Genomic DNA, 17257 nt, shown 5'->3' on the forward strand with positions numbered 1-17257 from the left:
GGGAAGGGGTGCAGTGAGGGAGGGAGTGGGGCTGGGAGGTAGGTCCTACTGCTGCACATACCCCAGGAGGGCATGGGGGTGGGGGAGCAGCAGCTGGGACAGTGCCAGGCTCTTCCCAGCGCATGGGGACTACACTTAGGGCTATGCTGGCACATGGAGACTTCACTCAGGGTGGGGGGGGCTATGGGGAAATCTGGGGTAGCTGCAACCCTCTCCCAGCATTACTACCACCTAACCTGAGCACAGCCTCAGCCTGTAGCTGCAGCCCAGCCCATCCCTACACCCCTGGGATGAGCCACAGCTCTGTACTGCACTCTACTTGGCCCCAGCTGGGAAGCACCTGCTCTCCCCTCCCCCCTAACAAGCTACCAGCTGCCTCCTTAAATATCAACCCCCCAAATTTCTACTGGTGCACCCCTACTTTTCAAGGGTGCTAGTGCTGTTTGAAGAAAACCATTCTGCATGCCTCATCTAGCCAATTTGTTGTCACCAGTGTAAGTGAGGGCCTCCACTCTACTGTAGTGGTAAAATATTTGTACAAAGGCACGCAGTAAAACCCCAGTGTTTAAGCAACGCATATCAATCAGCCAGAGTGCTGCGAAAACTGTTATATTGAAAACCGTCGACTTGTTCCAATAACACATCACCTCTTTCACGCTGATGTACTGATACACAGCCCTCTTATAGACTTCTGGTCCTGGAGTGGGTCCACCTACACTCTTATCCCAATTCAGCCATACCAGCACAGACTTTAGCAGAGGTTTTCATCAATAAGCATAGTGGCAAGTCAAGAACCTCCACTGGAGAGCCAAAGTTAGCCTGGGGAAGACTCAAGGCTTCCCTCATTCTGCTGCAGACTGGCATTTTACAATCTAGGGAAGAAGGAAATGTTAACAAGTTTGAGTTAATGTGGGTAAACAATGGGAATTGCAGACCAGCTGAGACATGCACAGCAAAGATGACCTGAGCAGAGGCTCTGCTGTTTGGAGTGGACCAGCAAATCCAGCACTGCCTGACTGAAAGCAGTTTTCATCGGGACATGATTCCATAGGAATTCTGGCTGCGCGGATGGTGGCAGAGATGCTGGGAATGCAAGTGTCCGGGTAGCACATTCACTGCTGCGAGTTCCGATGGAGCATGTTCTGCAAGGTTTTGTGGCTCTGCACAGCAGTGACCACGTCCTCGAACAGAGTGTTCACGCTGACACACAGTGGCTGGCGCTGCAGCTCAGTCATCCTGCACACAGCCAACGTGCAGAGGGCACAGAGCAACAGCATGAGCAACAGCCTCAGCAGTGCCTGAGACCACGAACGCCTGTGCTGGGGCAGCTTCGATGGACGGGAAGCAGATGAGAGCTCTGCAACGATACGAAATGGGGAAATGAGGAATCACGGACAGAACTCTATTTACAAAAGCTTCTGCCTGCAGGTATGAGCCCCTCATGGGGATGTGCTGTACCCCATATCTAAACTGCCCCAGCTTTACCTATTCCATAAATATACAGGGCCTTCAAAGTCCTTGTGCACTTTTAAACTTTAATAGCTTAAGACTGTAGGTATGATAGAAACAATCTGTAAATGGCTGGTCTACACAATACTAGACTTCATAAGTAATAACAAATGTATTCTTATTTCAGATCTTTTGACAAACAAAAAATGGCTACTTTAGATGACAGAGTAAACTGTCCTATGGCTAACAGAATTGAAGTCCATATCAGCTGTGGGAAGAAAATGGTGGTTATGCTGAAGTCTAGCATTGTTTCCATCATGCCTACAACCTAAGTTATTAAAGTTTAAAGATGCACAAGGACTATGAAGACCCTGTATGTGCAGGCCCTAAGGCTGTCGCATGTAACATTCAAGGAGATCAGGCAGCCTTGAAGATAATGATATGTATTACTCGTGTGAAGAGGCCTCCCTCCAGAAGTCTCGAGGAAGAGGAGATAATCTTCAAGAGTAATTGTAGAACTTCATGATTTAAGATCAGTGTCATCCACTGCAGAGATGCTAAAAGTTCTGCTCCCCCTCCACACACCCGTGGTGCATATGTCTTCTAAGATTCTCAGCTCTGCCACTGGGCCTTGTTTTTCCCACTGTGCTTAACAAGCGACTACTTCATTGACTGTGTAACAGATACAGCATTGTCAACAGCAAAGCAGACATGCAGCTAGAAACATCCATGCTAATATTCCTCCTTGTCCCCACCCATCTATTTCTCCTTCATTCAAAGTGTGGAGGAAAGTGCCTTCTCTATTTGCAGTGCTCCTCACAGTAAATGCCCTGTTAACTTACTGGGGCTCTCGGGGGATTCTTTCTTCCTTTGCGTTTCCCTCTCCTGCTTTACAGCTCTTAGTGCATCGTACTCTCGCCTTCTGCGTTCCTTCTCTTCGGCCTTCTCTCTCCTCCGCATTTCCCTCTCCTGAGCCTCCCTTTTTCGCTGCTCTGCTTCACGCTTCTTCTCCAGTTCTGGGGATCAAACACACATGTTTTCCCCTCTGAAATGTGAGCACTCAATCCATCCCCCTGTCCCCACCCTTACCTTCTCTCACCAGGAAGGTAAAGTAATAGAAGTATGACCCAAAGTCGCATTTATTTTCTAGAAGCGTTACATGTCTTCCATCACCCTCCAAGCTAGTCTTCAGTCCACTGTCATTCGTGTGCTCTATAGCGGCTCTCACCTTGCAGGATTTCTTAAATATTTCAAGCCTCATAATACCAGTGTGAGGCATTATCCCGATTATTACTTATGGGCAAATGGAAACAGTAAGATCTATGTTGAGTGTTCCTTTTTAAGATGACCAATTTTAAAACCACCACTCTCTTGCCAGAGGATCCTTTAAATCCTGAGCCTTGAAACTTCCCCATTCCCACTGCAGCCCCACAAACTGGGTAAGCTTTTTGAGATAATTATCCTGGCACATGTCCACAAGGGGCCAGTGGGGGAGGTTATGCTGAGGGGCAACCAACATGGGTTCATTAGAGGCAGGTCATGTCAGATCAACCTGGTGGCCTTCTATGACCAGGTCACAAAATCCTTAGATGCAGGGGTAGCAGTGAACGTAGTCTTTCTGGACTTTAGGAAGGCCTTCGACACTGTCTCTCACCCCATTCCCATTGAAAAAATAGGGGACTGTGGCGTCGACACCTACACAGTCAAATGGGTTACTAACTGGCCGGAGGGCTGCACCCAGAGAGTGGTGGTGGATGGGTCTTATTCGACCTGGAGGGATGTGGGCAGTGGGGTCCCCCAGGGCTTGGTCCTCGGGCCCGCACTGTTCAACATCTTCATCAGCGACTTGGACAAGGGGGTAAAAAGCACCCTGTTCAAATTTGCTGATGACACCAAGATGTGGGGGATGTGGGCACGGTAAAAGGGAGAAATAGGCTGCAATCAGACCTAGACAGGTTACAGGGGTGGGCGGAAGAGAACAGGATGGGTTTCAACACTGACAAGTACAAGGTGATGCACCTGGGGAGGAAGAACCAGCAGCACACCTACAGGCTGGGGAACTCCCTTCTTGTCAGTGCAGAGGCAGAAAAGGATCTTGGAGTCATCACTGATGCCAAGATGAACATGGGCCGGCAGTGTGGGGATGCAGTCAGGAAGGCCAACCGCACCCTGTCATGCATCCACAGATGTATCTCAAGCAGGTCCAAGGAGGTGATCCTCCCCCTCTATGGTCAGGCCGCAGCTGGAGTACTGCATCCAGTTCTGGGTGCTGCACTTCAAGAGGGATGTGGACAACATGGAGAGGGTCCAGAGGAGGCCACTCGCATAATCGGGGGCAGACCCTATGAGGAGAGCCTAAGGGACTTGAACCTGTTCAGCCTGCACAAGAGAAAGCTGAGGAGGGATCTAGTGCCTTGTTACAAACTAGTCAGAGGGGACCAGCAGGTATTGGGGGAGTCCCTGTTCACCCGAGCACTACAAGTGACTACAAATAACAGTCACAAGCTGGCAGAGGGTAGATTCAGACTAGACATCAGGAGGCGCTACTTCACTGTCAGGGAGGCTAGGATCTAGAACTAAACTTCCAAGCAAAGTGGTGCTGGCTCCTACCCTGAGGGTCTTTAAGAGGAGGCTAGACGAACACCTTGCTGGGGCTGTTTGACCCCAATACTTTTTCCTCCATGGCAGGAGGTTGGACTTCATGATCTGCTCATATCCCTTCCGACCCTACCAACTGTGACAATATTGTTTCATATGTAGAGAGTAAATCAAAGCAATTTGTTACTGTTTAGAGATAACAATCTTTAAGTATTTAACATGCACATAAGCCTAACTTTGCCATGTGTTAGTCTCCCTGCAAGAAGGCATTTAGACTCAGTTCACCAGGAGGAGCAGTAGTGGGAAATCTTCCTCCCAAGCGGTCCTTGAGAGACCCACGCCGCTCCAGTGAATCACAACTTTTTCACCACCTCCAATTCAGACATTATTGGTGCTTAGTGCCACACTATTTGGAAATCCTTGTTAGACATCCTTGAAAGCTGGGATCATCATAGAACAAACACAGCCTAGAGCAGTAGTGAGGTGGAAGGGATAGGGGGACCTACCTCGCTCTGCTTGTAGCCTCCGCTGCCTCTCGCGATCCTGCTCTGACTGGATGGCTTTCATATACTGCAGCACCTTCAAGACCCAAGAGGACAAGGTGAGACAAGATAATACAGGAGGTGCTTTGAATGGTCACCTCAGTGTAGAAACAGTCAGAACATAGCTAAGAGGAAAAAAAACACTCTAGGACTGACCCTTGAGTCCTAGTCAGGAGGACAGACAAGCCCTAACTCCTACCCTGGTACCACAACTTCCAGCTCCTTCCCAACTGCTTTAATGCATCTGTCCATGGGCAATACACAAGCCTGCTGTGATGAGTGCTATTACCACACTTCAAGAAGGACGTGGATAAGCTCAAAATGGTACAGAGAAGGGCCACCCATATGACTAGGGGCCTGGCAGCTGGGCCGTATGAGGAGAGACTCCAGGAACTGGGTTTGTTCAGTCTTGAGTAAGAAAAGACTAAGAGGTGACTTGATAGCTGCTTACAAGTATGTCAGTGGCGAACACCAACATGTAGGGGAACAACTCTTCAGAAAGGCAACCCTTGGGAGGACAAGGACCAATGGGCACAAGCTAGTTGAGGGAAAAATTTAGGCTAGATATAAAAGGAAAAACTTCTCTTCTGTAAGGGTATCTAGAATCTGGAACACACTCCCAGCAGAGGTGGTGCAGTCACCATCCCTGAAAGCGTTCAAGAGGAGGCTGAACAAGTATCTCGCTGAGCTTCTTTGAGCCCAATTACCTCCTGCCCATGGCAGGGGACCAGACTTGTAAGATCTTATGGGTCCCTTCCAGTCCTACTGTTCTATGATTTTATGATGTAATGTCTTTAATCAGTTTATTTTAACGGGGGGGGGGGAGAGTTTAAACACTTAAGTAGAAGAGTGATTACTACATGCATCCCATTTTTAAATTACACAAAGTTGTCACAGAATCCAAGAGCCCTTCCTACAGGGACCACAGATTGCTTCAAAGGAAAAAAATGTTATGTGGCTGTCAAATAACGGAGAAACACCCATGTGACAAAACAGGGATTCCATTTCACAACCCAAGAGAAGTCCTAGTGTGGAATTGTTGCCCAACAGGACATGTACAAAGCAGATGCACATCTAAATCAGGGGTGGCCAGCCTGATACACAGGCACCACAAGCGGCACAGGGAGCCTGTGTGTGGCACATAACAGACTGGAGAGCAGCAGCTTGGTCAGGGAACAGAAAACAGGGCAGGAGATCAGAGTGGCACTCAACGAAGGTACAAGGCTAATTTGTGGTACACCTGCCAAACAGGTTGGCCCCCACTGGTCTAAACAACACCTCCATTGAGTAAGATCCTCAGCTGCTGCTGTTGGCTTGGCTGCACCAAGACTTGCCCAATTTGCTGGTGTTGGGAGTACTGCCTCCACCTGGGGATCACAGAGCAACCCTCAGTGGAGAGAATCCCTGCTGATCACTGAAAGGTGGTTACATGCTCTTTGTGACTGCCCATCTTTTGAAATAAAGACCGAATCCTCTACAGAAACAGCAGAGAACTGCAACAGCATAAACTCCAACCTATTTTTGTCCTGCTCTACAGCTCCCAGGAGTCACCCTTTAAGCAGCTTGCCCTTGCTTCTCCAGAGACTTTTGTATTCCATACTACAAACCTGCCCATGGATTATTTCACTGAGGGCACCTCCTATTTCCTGCTGGTCAGCACTTCAAGGCTCATTCCTTGTGCCAATCCTGGCTGAATACACTGTTTAAATGACTTCTTAGACATTCAAGGACAGGGGCAGTACTGAGGTCTTGCAAAGCTAACACTGACTTTGAAAGGACCAGCTCCTCATTCCCTCTCCAGACCAAGAGCCACTGAACTGCCACACTGATACCCTCTAAGCCAGAAAAGGAGAAACAACAGCTATAAAATCCAAGGAGGAAGACCAAATAAAGCCCAGAACTGCTTTCTTACCCTGATGGCTGCCTGTTTACACTGTTTCTCATCCAGGCAGTCTCCTGCCACCTTGGCCAGGGTGGGATCCAAGGGGTTGTCCTTCAGGTCCAGCCACTTCAAATTCTACAGGAGGGAAAAGATGAACAGATCAAGCTATTGCAGGCTCCTATGAGGCCAGCAATCAAAAGCAAATGCAAACAGGCTGTTTATTCAAGTGAATCAAGGCACAAAGCAACAGCAAGTGACTGTCCACGTGGACAAAAGAGAGGAAACCAGCAGGGGTTAGACTTTTAATAGAAGCGTGGCAGTTTCTACAGGCAGGGATGCAGGTCCCCAGCTGCTCAGAGTCCCACAGTGGTCTGTCCTGGCAAGAAAGCAAATGTTTTTACTAGATAAATCAACTTCAAGGAAAGAAAAAAAAAATAACCTCCAGGCTGCAGCCCAAGGGCTTAGGTAGCTGCCTGCCAGAGGGGTTTTACCTTGAGCTGCGCAAAGCTGACAGGCAGGGTGACCAGCCGGTTGTTCAGGAGGTCCAAGTGCTGCAAATTCACCAGGCGGCCGAAGTCCGAGGGCAGCTGCTGCAGCTGGTTTTTGCTGAGGTCTAGCTTCACCAGGTGGGTCAAACTGCAGAAGTCTGACTGCAAACCCAAACAGGAGCAGAACCGCCCGCCCGGTTACTGACTCTACTAAAGAGCAGCCAAGCAAGACGGGGCATTTTGTCGCACCCTGCAGGGAGCAGAGGACAGGCCGGAGAAGACTGCGACAGGGCTTCCTTTCCTAACCAGTCGGCAGCTGCGATCCCCGTGCCGACTCTGACAGACACAGGGCCGGGCCGGATCCTGCAGCGCAGAAGGGGCCACGACCCTCCCAGGGAACCCGCCTGCCCCCCCGGACGCCGACCTGTCCTCACCACCAGGGGCCCCCGGGACAAGGGAGCCGAGCCGAGCCCTCCCCCGGGGCTGCTCCCCCTTACCGGCAGCGCAGCCAGGTTGTTGCAGGACAGGTCCAGCACCGTGGCCTTCGGGAGGGCGGCCTGGGAGGAGGAAGAGGAGCCATGTTACACCCATCACCCCCGTGACGCCCTGCTGCCTCAGCCCCCCAACACGGGCCCGAATGCATGGGGTTTAAAATGGGGTAATACCCGTTCACTGGTTGGGGGGGGCCGCCAACCCCCTCACTGCCCCGTGGGGGGGAGCTCATTAACCCTCTCGCTGCCCCGTGGCGGGGGGGAGCTCATTAACCCCCTCGCTGCCGGAGGGGGGGGGGCACTGACCAGCTCCTTGACGGGCACCTCGCTCAGGTCGCTGAGGCTCAGGTCCAGCTCGTTGCCCTCCAGCTTGTCCCGCAGGTTCACGCCCTTGCCGACGGCGCCGGCTCTCGCCATGGTCCTGACGGGGGCCCGATCCGGATCCAGCCGCACTCGCCCCCCGCCGCGCCAGCCACTTCCGCGTCCACGTCCCGGCTCGGCCCGACGAGCGGCCCCGCCAGGAGCGGCCCCCGGGCTCGCAGCGCAGCGCCGCCGCGCGGCGGGAGGACCGCGGCGCCCCTGGCCCGGGCAGGCGAGGGGCCGGCGCCTGGTGCGGGATGGAGCGTGGCGCTGACCGCGGGCATCGGAGACGAGGAGCGGGCAGGGGCCTCAGGAGGTCCCCTCTGCCTCCCCCCTGCAGGTAGCGAAAGGCTGCTGTTCAACCCCCCCGCTCTTTTCTTCGGCAGACTCAAGAAACCAGGGCCGGACAATTATTTCGGGTGGAGGGCCGCTTACTGGGGTTTGGCAAGCCAGCGAGGGCCGCATGACAGGCAGCCAGGGGCAGATAAATATTAAGTTTCTAAATTGTTTAGGACCCCCGCGGACCGGATGGGATGGCCTGGTGGGCCGCATCCAGCCTGCGGGCTGCATTTTGCCCGCGCCTGCAATAAACCCACTTGCTTCAGCCTCTTCTTGAGCAGAGTCCCAGTCGCGCGCTGCAGCCGGGACGGTCCCCGAACGAGGCGAGAGGCAAGGACTGACCAAACAGGCAGCAATGGTCTCGAGTTGCAGCCAGGGACATTTAGGTTAGAGATTAGGAAGAATTTTCTCACGAGGAGGGTAGTGAAACGCTGGAACAGGCTACCCAGAGAGATGGTGCAGTCTCCATCCTTGGAGATTTTCACGACAAAGCTTTGGCTGGGATGGTCCTGCTTTGAGCAGGGGGTTAGAATAGATGTGATCTCCTGAGGTCCCTTCCAACCCTCATTTTCTATGATTTCTTAGGGTGACATCTTTCATTGGAGCAACTGCATGGATGCAACTGTGCTTACCCTCACCGTAAGGTGGAGGATATCAAAATCTGCTGCTTAGGATGGAAAATCTGCAACCATGTAGTTGCTGCAATGAAAGATGTCACCCTAAGAAATCCTTGCCTCTCACATCGCTTCAGGACCCTCCTGGCTGCAACATGGCTCTTCCCCTACCATTTATAAGCAAGCAACATAGATACGTGCTGCATCTGCCCCAGGGGTATTCCCCCAAGCCAGGAGCCCTTGGCCTGCTCACACTAGGGGACATCACAAGGTCTCCCTCTGCCAGGAGGAGCTGGGGACTGGCACTGAACAAAAACACCTGGCAGGCATGCGTTGCCTTCATTGCTTTGTGGCTCCAGGGAAGAGCAGAGGAGGCTGTTATACAGCCAGGTTGTGGGTCCTTTTGTGGGGGAATCCCAGCCAGCGCTAGTCTGCAGGTTCCTGAGGCTTTATGGGCTGGTCCAGGGTATCTGTCATTTTAGGATGAGATAGATTTTTAGCAAAGGGGTGGAAGGAAAGTATGGAAACTGGAAGAACAGCTGGTAGGTTGTATCTGTGAGGATACAGGAACAAGGGGGTGTCTGAAAAGGGTTCATGTGTCCGGGAACTACGTATGCTTGGGAGTGGTGATGACAAAAGGGAAAAGGATGGTTTGGATGTGTTTAGCACTAGGCTTGGGAACTGGATGTGAAGCCAGTCTGTTCTTTCACGGCAGTGAGGTTATCATGCCCGTGCCCTCCAGGCATGAAAGGTAGCTGTGCCTGTTTGCTTTTTTTTTTTTTTTTTTTTGAGAGAGAGGTTTTGGAAATTCCCCCGAAGGATTTCACCATGGAGGAGATGCATAGTGCAATGCCCAAGAGGGTGAATCCAGCCTCTCCCTCACTGAGGTTCCCGAGCACAGAGGAACCACTATAGCTCCATCTTACACATACCTCCATCTATTTTCAGAGCCCATAGGTGTGAGGGGAGGGGTGGGGGAACCCATGGGAAGTCCAGGTTTCCCCTGTGTCCTATCACAACAGTGAACTGGAGGCCAGGGAGAAACACTGGGAAAGCCACGGCAGGATGGTGCATCCACTGCTATTAGTCTCCCCAACCATTGATTCCCTGCTGGTGTCTGTGATTCTCTCACCTCCGCTGAACTGTAGGGGCAGTTGGGAGGTGACACAAGTGAAAGCATCCCTTACCTCTCTTGCCCCAAGCTCGACCAAGAGAACTATGTCCACAGGGTAGTTTCAGCCCAAGGAGTTTAACACACAAGTTCAGAATAAACACTCCTTAGGGGAGGAAAGCTGCATCTAACCTCCCTTGATACTTTAGAAGCAGCTGCAAGTTTCCAGAGCCTTGTATCCCTGCCTGCAGCATTACTCTAGGCTTAGGATGACCACGATCCAAATCTGTAGTAGGCAGAACAGTACAGGATGTGTGCATGTGACCAGTGTGTCCACCCCTGGGACAAGGAGCAGACCCTGTACCTCTAAGCTAAGGGAAAGGCTTGTTTGATTTGCTGTGCTGCTGAGTTCTGGGAATATTTGGAGTCCAGGACTTTGGGTTATGAGTTTGTACTGGGCCAAGGGCCCCTGGCTCTTATCAGCAGGATACAAGGTCAAAGGTGATCATTCTCAAGTAGAACTGCTGAGTCGTCCTGACTTGGAATGAATTTGGCAGCATATTTTAAAATCTCTGCTTTCTGCAAAAGAGATTTAAAACCTTATGCAATGCAGAGAAAAATCTCATTCATGGTGTCACCACTCTGACGGCCTTGAACCATTGTCCTCATTTCCCCAGAGGAGCAAAGTCAAACAGATTTCTGCATATTACCTCATTTAATGCCCAACTGGGATTCACACAGTACAGCCTGATGATCTGAGCACGGGCTGGTTAAGTAATACCAGGATTACATCACTGTTGCTTGTTAGGCATTTATTGCCAGCTCCTTGGGTTGGGAACTGTGTTTTCCTTTGTGGTAGGAACACCCTTAGCACTTTTGTTCATGTAAATGAAAAAATAAATAATTTTGATAATTCATATGTGCGCTGTATCAATATATATACGATACCTTCCAATCCAGTGCTTCAGCCCTACACACAATCACATGCATGCATATATTTATTCTTTTGCCCACTCTTTTTTTTTTTTAACAGAGTGAGTTAAGTTATGCACATGGATTAATATTCATAGGATCAGAGCCTAGTGTCCAGACTGCAAAACAGGACACAATACTGCTGTGAAAGAAAATGAGCCAGGAAAGGGATTAATAAGGAAAAGGGAGCAGGGGTAGGAACAGTGGGATGACGAGGGGTGCTCAACTTGTGGGGAGGGAACGCAGCGATAGATAGGACAGGGAGCAGAAAGCAGAGCAACAGACTAGTTAGGGACAGGGGACCAGAGTAGCACTCAGGCAGGGTGCAGGGCTTACCCTGTGGCAGGTCTGCCAAAAAAGTTGACCCCCACTGAGCTGCACTCTAGGCCAAGTTTGTTTTCTCTGTTACAGTGGTGTGAATCAGGAGTAACCTCTGAGAAGTCCCAGGAGTGTGAGTGCACAATCAAACTTTTTTGAGCAGATTTTCTGCAGCAACTAATGGTCCAGATGCTTTAACTCGAGACATTCTCGATATGGTCTGAACTTCAGAAAGTGATCTGCACGCTCTGCAGCTCAGCCTGGTGTTTAAGCTGCTTCAGGAGTGGCACCCAAAGCATTAACAGCTGTTGCAAATCTTGGCCCTGTGCGTTTTGATGATTAAGAGTAGATTTGCCGTGTGAAGCAGGCCAAAGGGTACAGCTTCTTGTGTGCTTCCCTCAAGGCTGATCGTGTGAAGATTGCACAGAAAGGAAGGCCAGAAGGGCCCGTTGGATCATTTAGTCAGACTTCTTTTGTATCAGAGGCCAGCCTCACCCAGATTCCCTGTACGAGCACAAACGTATGAGTTACACAAAATATCTCAGTCCTTACAACTGTGGGTGTCACAGGTAAAGAACAGGTAAGACCCGGGCACCACCAATGTCCAAGGTCCCTGCAGGGGCAGGAAACAGATTCTGTGGGTCTCCCTGGCTGATCCCAGCAGACAGACCATGCCCTGCATTAGAGCGAAAAGTAAAAGCCTAAGGTCCCTACCAGTTTGGCAAGGGGGAAGGTTCATTTTTACCCCCACATCTGCCAATCCTAAGCATGAGTAGGACTCACCAGCGAAGTACCTGAGAGGTTCTCAGTGCCACTTCAGTGTAACAGTCTACCCTGCTTAATATGCATCTCTCCAGCTAGTGCCAATCCTTTGATGCTTCAGAGGAAAATTAAAAAAACCTCCAGAAACAAAATACTCTTTGGAGGAAACAATTCCTTCCTGCCTTTTACAGGTCATGGACTGGAGCCCTGAAGGATGCCATTTGAGTAACTTAAGGTCAAACTACAATTATTAGAAGTGCATTCAGGGCACAGAAAGTAACAGGGCAAATGGGGAATCACAGGTCTGCGGATTCAGAGGCCAGAAGGAATCAAAACTGTGTTGTGGGGGCGGGGGGGTAGGCACTAAACACAGGACAGACAGTCCCTGTGCTGAAAAGTTTGCCTGTAGCTATGCAAGATGAAGTGTCGGAGGAGAAACAGAAGCAATAGAGGTGACTTGAGACCATAAAGCAGGTCAGTAAGTGAGCCAGAAATAGAAAGCAGGTCTGTTGTCTCAGGCCGGTGCCCACTGATAGCATGATTTAGTTAATGTTTGTTGGTCTTTGAAACAGAAGAACACTCCCTCGGGTCTAATTCATAGCCACGGCTCTGGGGCAAGAATTAATGATGCTTTATAATTGCTGTAACCAAACAGGGCAGGTGACTTTACAAATATAGGCGGGGTTGGAAAGTCACTACTAGTGTCTGCCACCTGCCATCACCTACCTCTGTCCCATCCTGTGAAGGGGCAGCGCATGTGTCCCGGTATAGCCCAAGGACCATCAAGAGGCACTTGACCGGGCGGTATCATGTATGTCCCTGGAGCAGCAGTCACCAAGCTGCCGGCTGGAGGGAAGTAAAAGCAAAGGCAGCCTCTTTCAGTAGAGCGGCTCGCAACAGCTGAATGCTAAGGGGACAGTCCTGCCCTAACGTGAGCCCCACTCGCTCCACCGAAGCAGCTCCCTCCCCAGACAGCTTAATGGCGCATGCACTTTGGCAGGTCTTTTAATGCCACCGCAGGGGTTGAGACAGGGAAATGCCACCGCTCAGACAGGACGTTCCCGTTCTTTAGGCTGGGCAGTGCCCTTCGCCCTGCAGGGTCAAGGCTGCTGCATTGAGCCCCATGCCCAAAGTCGCAGCAAAGTAGGTTTAGATTGGGTCTCCGGAAAAAAACGCCTGCACGGGTAGATCGGGGAGGCAGCGACTAGACGGGGGCAGCTGTGGACTCCCATCACTGGCGGGGTACAAGGAGAGGCTGGTCCGGGATGACCCAGGCGTAGCGATGCCTTTGTTCTGCTGCGGGGGTTTCTCAGGCTCCTGCCCAATTCTGCTACGCGGGTTGGGGTGTTTTTAAGCCTTTCAGAGGCGCTGGGGGCTGGGACCAAAGCCGGACGTCTCTGGCTAGAAGGTCTTGCCCCTCACTCAGGGTCACACCGACTGCCAGGCTTAGGGTCAGGAAGGTATTTTGCCCCGTGGTCAGTTTGGGGGGGTGGGGGTGCAGCCCCCTCCCAGGGGCGCTCCCCCCGGGACCGCGCGGGGGGTCGTCTCCCGTCGGGTGCAGGTGCGGGTTGGGCGGCCGGGTCAGGCAGGCTCGGACCAGGGGGCCTGGGGCGGTCGCCGGCAGCCCTGCTGCCCCCTCGCTGGCGTCCTGGCTCCGGCCTCCGCTTGCCGCGGCAGCCCGGGCGGCGCTTCTCGGCGGGGGAGGGGCGCGGAGGCGGGAGACTGCCAAGGCCCCGGGCCGCCCCGCCCGCCGCAGCCCCGGGCCGGCCGGGCAGCGCAGCGAGCGCCTCAGCCCCGCGCCCCGATGGCGACGGCCGCCCGGCTGCGGCTGCGGCTGCTGGCGCGGGAGCTGCGGGCCGGCGCGCGAGGCCCGGGCAGGTGAGCGGCGTCCCCGGGGCCGCCTCCGCCTCCGCCTCCGCTCCGCCTGGGGGCGCCTCGGCTCGGAGCTCAGCCGGACCCCGGGGCCGTGGAGGTCTCAGGGGTGATCGCGGGGTTGCGACGATCGCGGGGGTGACCTCGGGGGTCATCTCGGGGCTGCGGTGATCTGAGAGCTGGGGTGATCTCAGGCGTGATCTCGGAGTCATGGTGATCTCGGGTGATCTTGGGCCTACAATGATCTGAGCTGGGGTGATCTCAGGGGTGATCTTGGGGCTGCAGTGATCTGAGAGCTGTGGTGATCTTGGGTGATCTCAGGGCTGTGGGGATCTCGGGGTCATGGTGATCTTGGGCCTACAATGATCTCAGGGCTGTGGTGATCTCAAGGATGATCTTGGAGCTGCTGTGATCTCAAGGGTGATCGGAGGACATGATCTTGGGGGTGATCTCAGGGCAGCAATGATCTCGGGGGTGATCTCGGGGCTCCAGTGATCTGAGAGCTGTGGTGATCTAGGGGCCATAGTGATCTCGGGGTGATCTCGGGCCTACAGTGATCTGAGAGCTGTACTGATTCCAGGGGCGAGCTCAGGACTGCAATGATCTCGGTGATCTCAGGGGTGCTCTCAGGGCTGTAATGATTTCAGGGCTATGGTGATCTGAGAGCTGTGGTGATTTCAAGGGTGATCTCAGGCCTACAAGGACCTGAGAGCGGTAGTGATTTCAGGGGTGATCTCAGGGGTAATCTGAGGGCTGCAGTGATCTTGGAGCTAAAAGTCAGCACAGCTGTTGCAAATGGGGGATTTCAGTGGTGGTCTTGCTTGGGTGTAAAGCTGGCTCTGCATGCAGCACTGCCAAGGAGGGAGAGGGGATGAAGATCATGTAGCCTTCAACTCCCATCTGCCCTGCAAGAAGGGAGCAGCTTCTTTCCTGCGCCCGTTGAAAGGGGATGGAAATCCCCTGCAGGACGGCTGGGAGTTGCAAGGCTCATCCCTGCAGCAGATTTTTATAGGATGCCTACTGGTAATTTTCGAGGTGAGGCCAGGTGGGAGGCCCTGGGAGGGGGTGGTGTTCGTGACATTGAGGTCTCACACACTGGTCTCAGGAAACAGCAGCTGCGGTGGAGGGAAAATAGGCTCTTTTGTGGTTTGGAGTCCAGCCTAGACTTGTAACCAAACACAGGATTTTTTGGGTCCCAAGTTTGAATGGACTGGAATTAAAAATTCTGGGCATGTTGAGGGGCAAAACAGTAGCATAAAAAAGCTCTTCTTATGGAAACCCATCAGAGCAGATTGCTCGTTTGGTTGAGGAAAGGGTACGTTAACTGCAAAGTCTCCTGGAGTTTTGAATGCAGAAGGCCCCAAGGCTCAGGAAACTTTATCAGCCCCAAGCCTGAAGCTGCGATCAGAGCAAAACAGCTTGTCTGCAGTAGGACTTGTGATGGGGTGGTTAAACGGCTTGTTTTAGAAAGTAGGGAAGATGGGGACAGACGAGCAGAGCATGGTGACTTTTCCTTCCCCCTTGCCACCAAATTACAACGTTGGTACCGCAGAGGCCCAGTAGAGCTGCTATGGGGAGAGGAGAAAGCAAGAAGTCTCTCCCTTGTAGAGGGGACAGGAACTCTTCCCCAGCCATTGCTAACTGAGTCCCCTCCAAAGAGCACTTTGTAGCCATGAGCTTCCCCCAGTCCGTGGGGCAGTGCAAAATGGGAGGATGGCCCTCCTGGCTGTGTTGCCAGAGCCCTCAGGTGCTCAGCATGTGAGGATGCAGTGTTGCATCCATCTCTTGCTCTTGTGGCGGCCTTGCGCCCTGCCTGGAGTCCTTCAACTTTCTATTCCTGTGGCAATCTCTATAGGGACAGCGTTGGAGGTGGGGAGATAAAGGAACTTATCTTGAATCAACAAGTGTCAATTGGTGACTGAGGCTGTTCAGAGATAACCGCACTCGATTGCTAGCTGAATCCAAGTGTGCTTGCGTAAGCGGCCTGGTTTTTGCTTGTCACCACCAGGCAGGAGAGGTTTTTGAGGGCTTCCCAGGTTTAACTGTTTGGCTTCTGCCTGGGGAGCTGCCCTGGACTGTCTTTAGGGAGCAGAACGAACATCCCCGGGTCTCGGAGAGTCTTGCCCTGTTGCACTTTCCAAGAACTGCTGAGATCAGAGACTCTGCTCTTGGTTTCAGGCTGCCTGGCTCTGTTTCTGACACTGGAGACTGTTTTGGCACTAGGATGCCTTGCTAAGGGAATGTGTGCAGTCTGAGGGAGAGCAGCTTAATTTGACAGCCTGCTCTGCTGCTGTACTAGTTTCCTTTGCTCCAGGCCTCTAATGGGGGTGGGTGGACGTAGGAAGTGCTGCAGTAGGTCAGCCTATCCGTCCTGTCTTACAGGCCACTATCAGATGTGTCAAAAGAAAGAGGTGTGAGGGAGAGAACTCTTTGCCTTCCATAGCAAAGATGATGGGAGCCTTTCTTTGCCTATTCTTTGCATTTCTTTTCATATTCTTTGTTCCCCTTTCCCCGGTCTTCCCTGCTGAAACAATATTTCAGATGAAAAGATGCATTCTTTTGTAGCCAGAAGTCCTACAGACCTGACTGTCTTAATATTTTCAGTGTGGTCTTAGCCACTAATTAGTACTTTGCACATCTAATTCCTTCTGTCCTTGACTCCTACAGTGCTTCCCGAGGATGCACCAGTTCATCCTTGTAACTCCTTGGGAAGTAGTCCTATGATCATTGCCACCTTAAAACAGCTTAAATGATCTGTCCAAGGGTAAGGAGCCTATTTGTGGGGCTGAGCAGTGCCAGTAATGGAGCCCAGGTGGTCATGAGACCATCGTTCCTCTTCAGTACACTTCACCTGTTTGTGTATCTTCAAACCACCGTTCAGCTATTTACCATTTAATCCTCAAACAACCGCTGTAGGGTTGGTATAGCATTCTCCCTATTTTATTAGTAGAAAAACAGACCAGCTGAGGGACACACAACAAACTGGTTCCAGAGTCAGGATTAGATCTGGAGTTGCTGGTACCCAGTCCCGTGTTGGGTGTCCTAGGCAAGTTACTTCCAACCCTTTGTCATTCAGAATTATGGAGAAAATCAGTCCATGACACAAATTCCTGCCATCTCCCTGACCATTCACCTTTTTATGGGGTGATGCTTGCTTGAGACTGTTCCTTTATATTGATTTTTTTTTTTGCTGCGAAAATGTTCGACTCCAAGAGCTGTTTACCTTCAGATTCTGTTCCACTCCCTGTCATTTCAGTCTTTAAATCCTATAATAAAACCATTATAAAAGGAGCCGTTCTTTTCTGAGAATCATTACCTCTCCTTAGCATTCAATCTCCGTGTGTAATTGACAGTAAGTTTCCACCGCATTTGCAATATGATCTCTGATTTGATGTATGGGTATGAACATCTGGACCCAAGGCATTCATATATTGCTTTGTGTAGATTGACCAGAAGGCT

The 17257-nt window shown here is 51.8% G+C and overlaps 2 protein-coding genes across 3 annotated transcripts in view; one reads left to right on the forward strand and one right to left on the reverse strand.

Moving 5' to 3' along the window:
- Positions 1-577: 577 nt before the first annotated feature.
- Positions 578-7966, reverse strand: LRRC59 (leucine rich repeat containing 59). 2 transcript variants are annotated; one of them, XM_090059151.1, is made up of 7 exons: positions 7775-7966; positions 7457-7516; positions 6963-7121; positions 6502-6606; positions 4554-4626; positions 2292-2465; positions 578-1357 (listed from the first exon to the last, which is right to left on the reverse strand). In XM_090059151.1, the coding sequence occupies exons 1-7, from the start codon at positions 7865-7867 to the stop codon at positions 1113-1115; spliced, it is 909 nt and encodes a 302-aa protein (XP_089915277.1). In that variant the 5' UTR covers positions 7868-7966; the 3' UTR covers positions 578-1112. The 2 variants fall into 2 exon arrangements, with proteins under 2 accessions (XP_089915277.1, XP_089915275.1); XM_090059149.1 differs by having other exon boundaries at positions 7757-7965.
- A 5658-nt stretch (positions 7967-13624) lies between these two features.
- The window catches only part of ACSF2 (acyl-CoA synthetase family member 2), a 47187-nt gene continuing 43554 nt past the window's right edge, over positions 13625-17257 (forward strand). Inside the window, exon 1 of the mRNA XM_090059146.1 lies at positions 13625-13804. Within this exon, the coding sequence (XP_089915272.1) occupies positions 13731-13804 (74 nt within the window). The 5' untranslated portion in view covers positions 13625-13730. The remainder of the gene's footprint in view (positions 13805-17257) is intronic.

Source organism: Crocodylus siamensis, chromosome 8 (genome assembly GCF_052110815.1).
Source record: "Crocodylus siamensis isolate JL-2025a chromosome 8, ASM5211081v1, whole genome shotgun sequence".
Classification (NCBI taxonomy): Eukaryota; Metazoa; Chordata; order Crocodylia; family Crocodylidae; genus Crocodylus; species Crocodylus siamensis.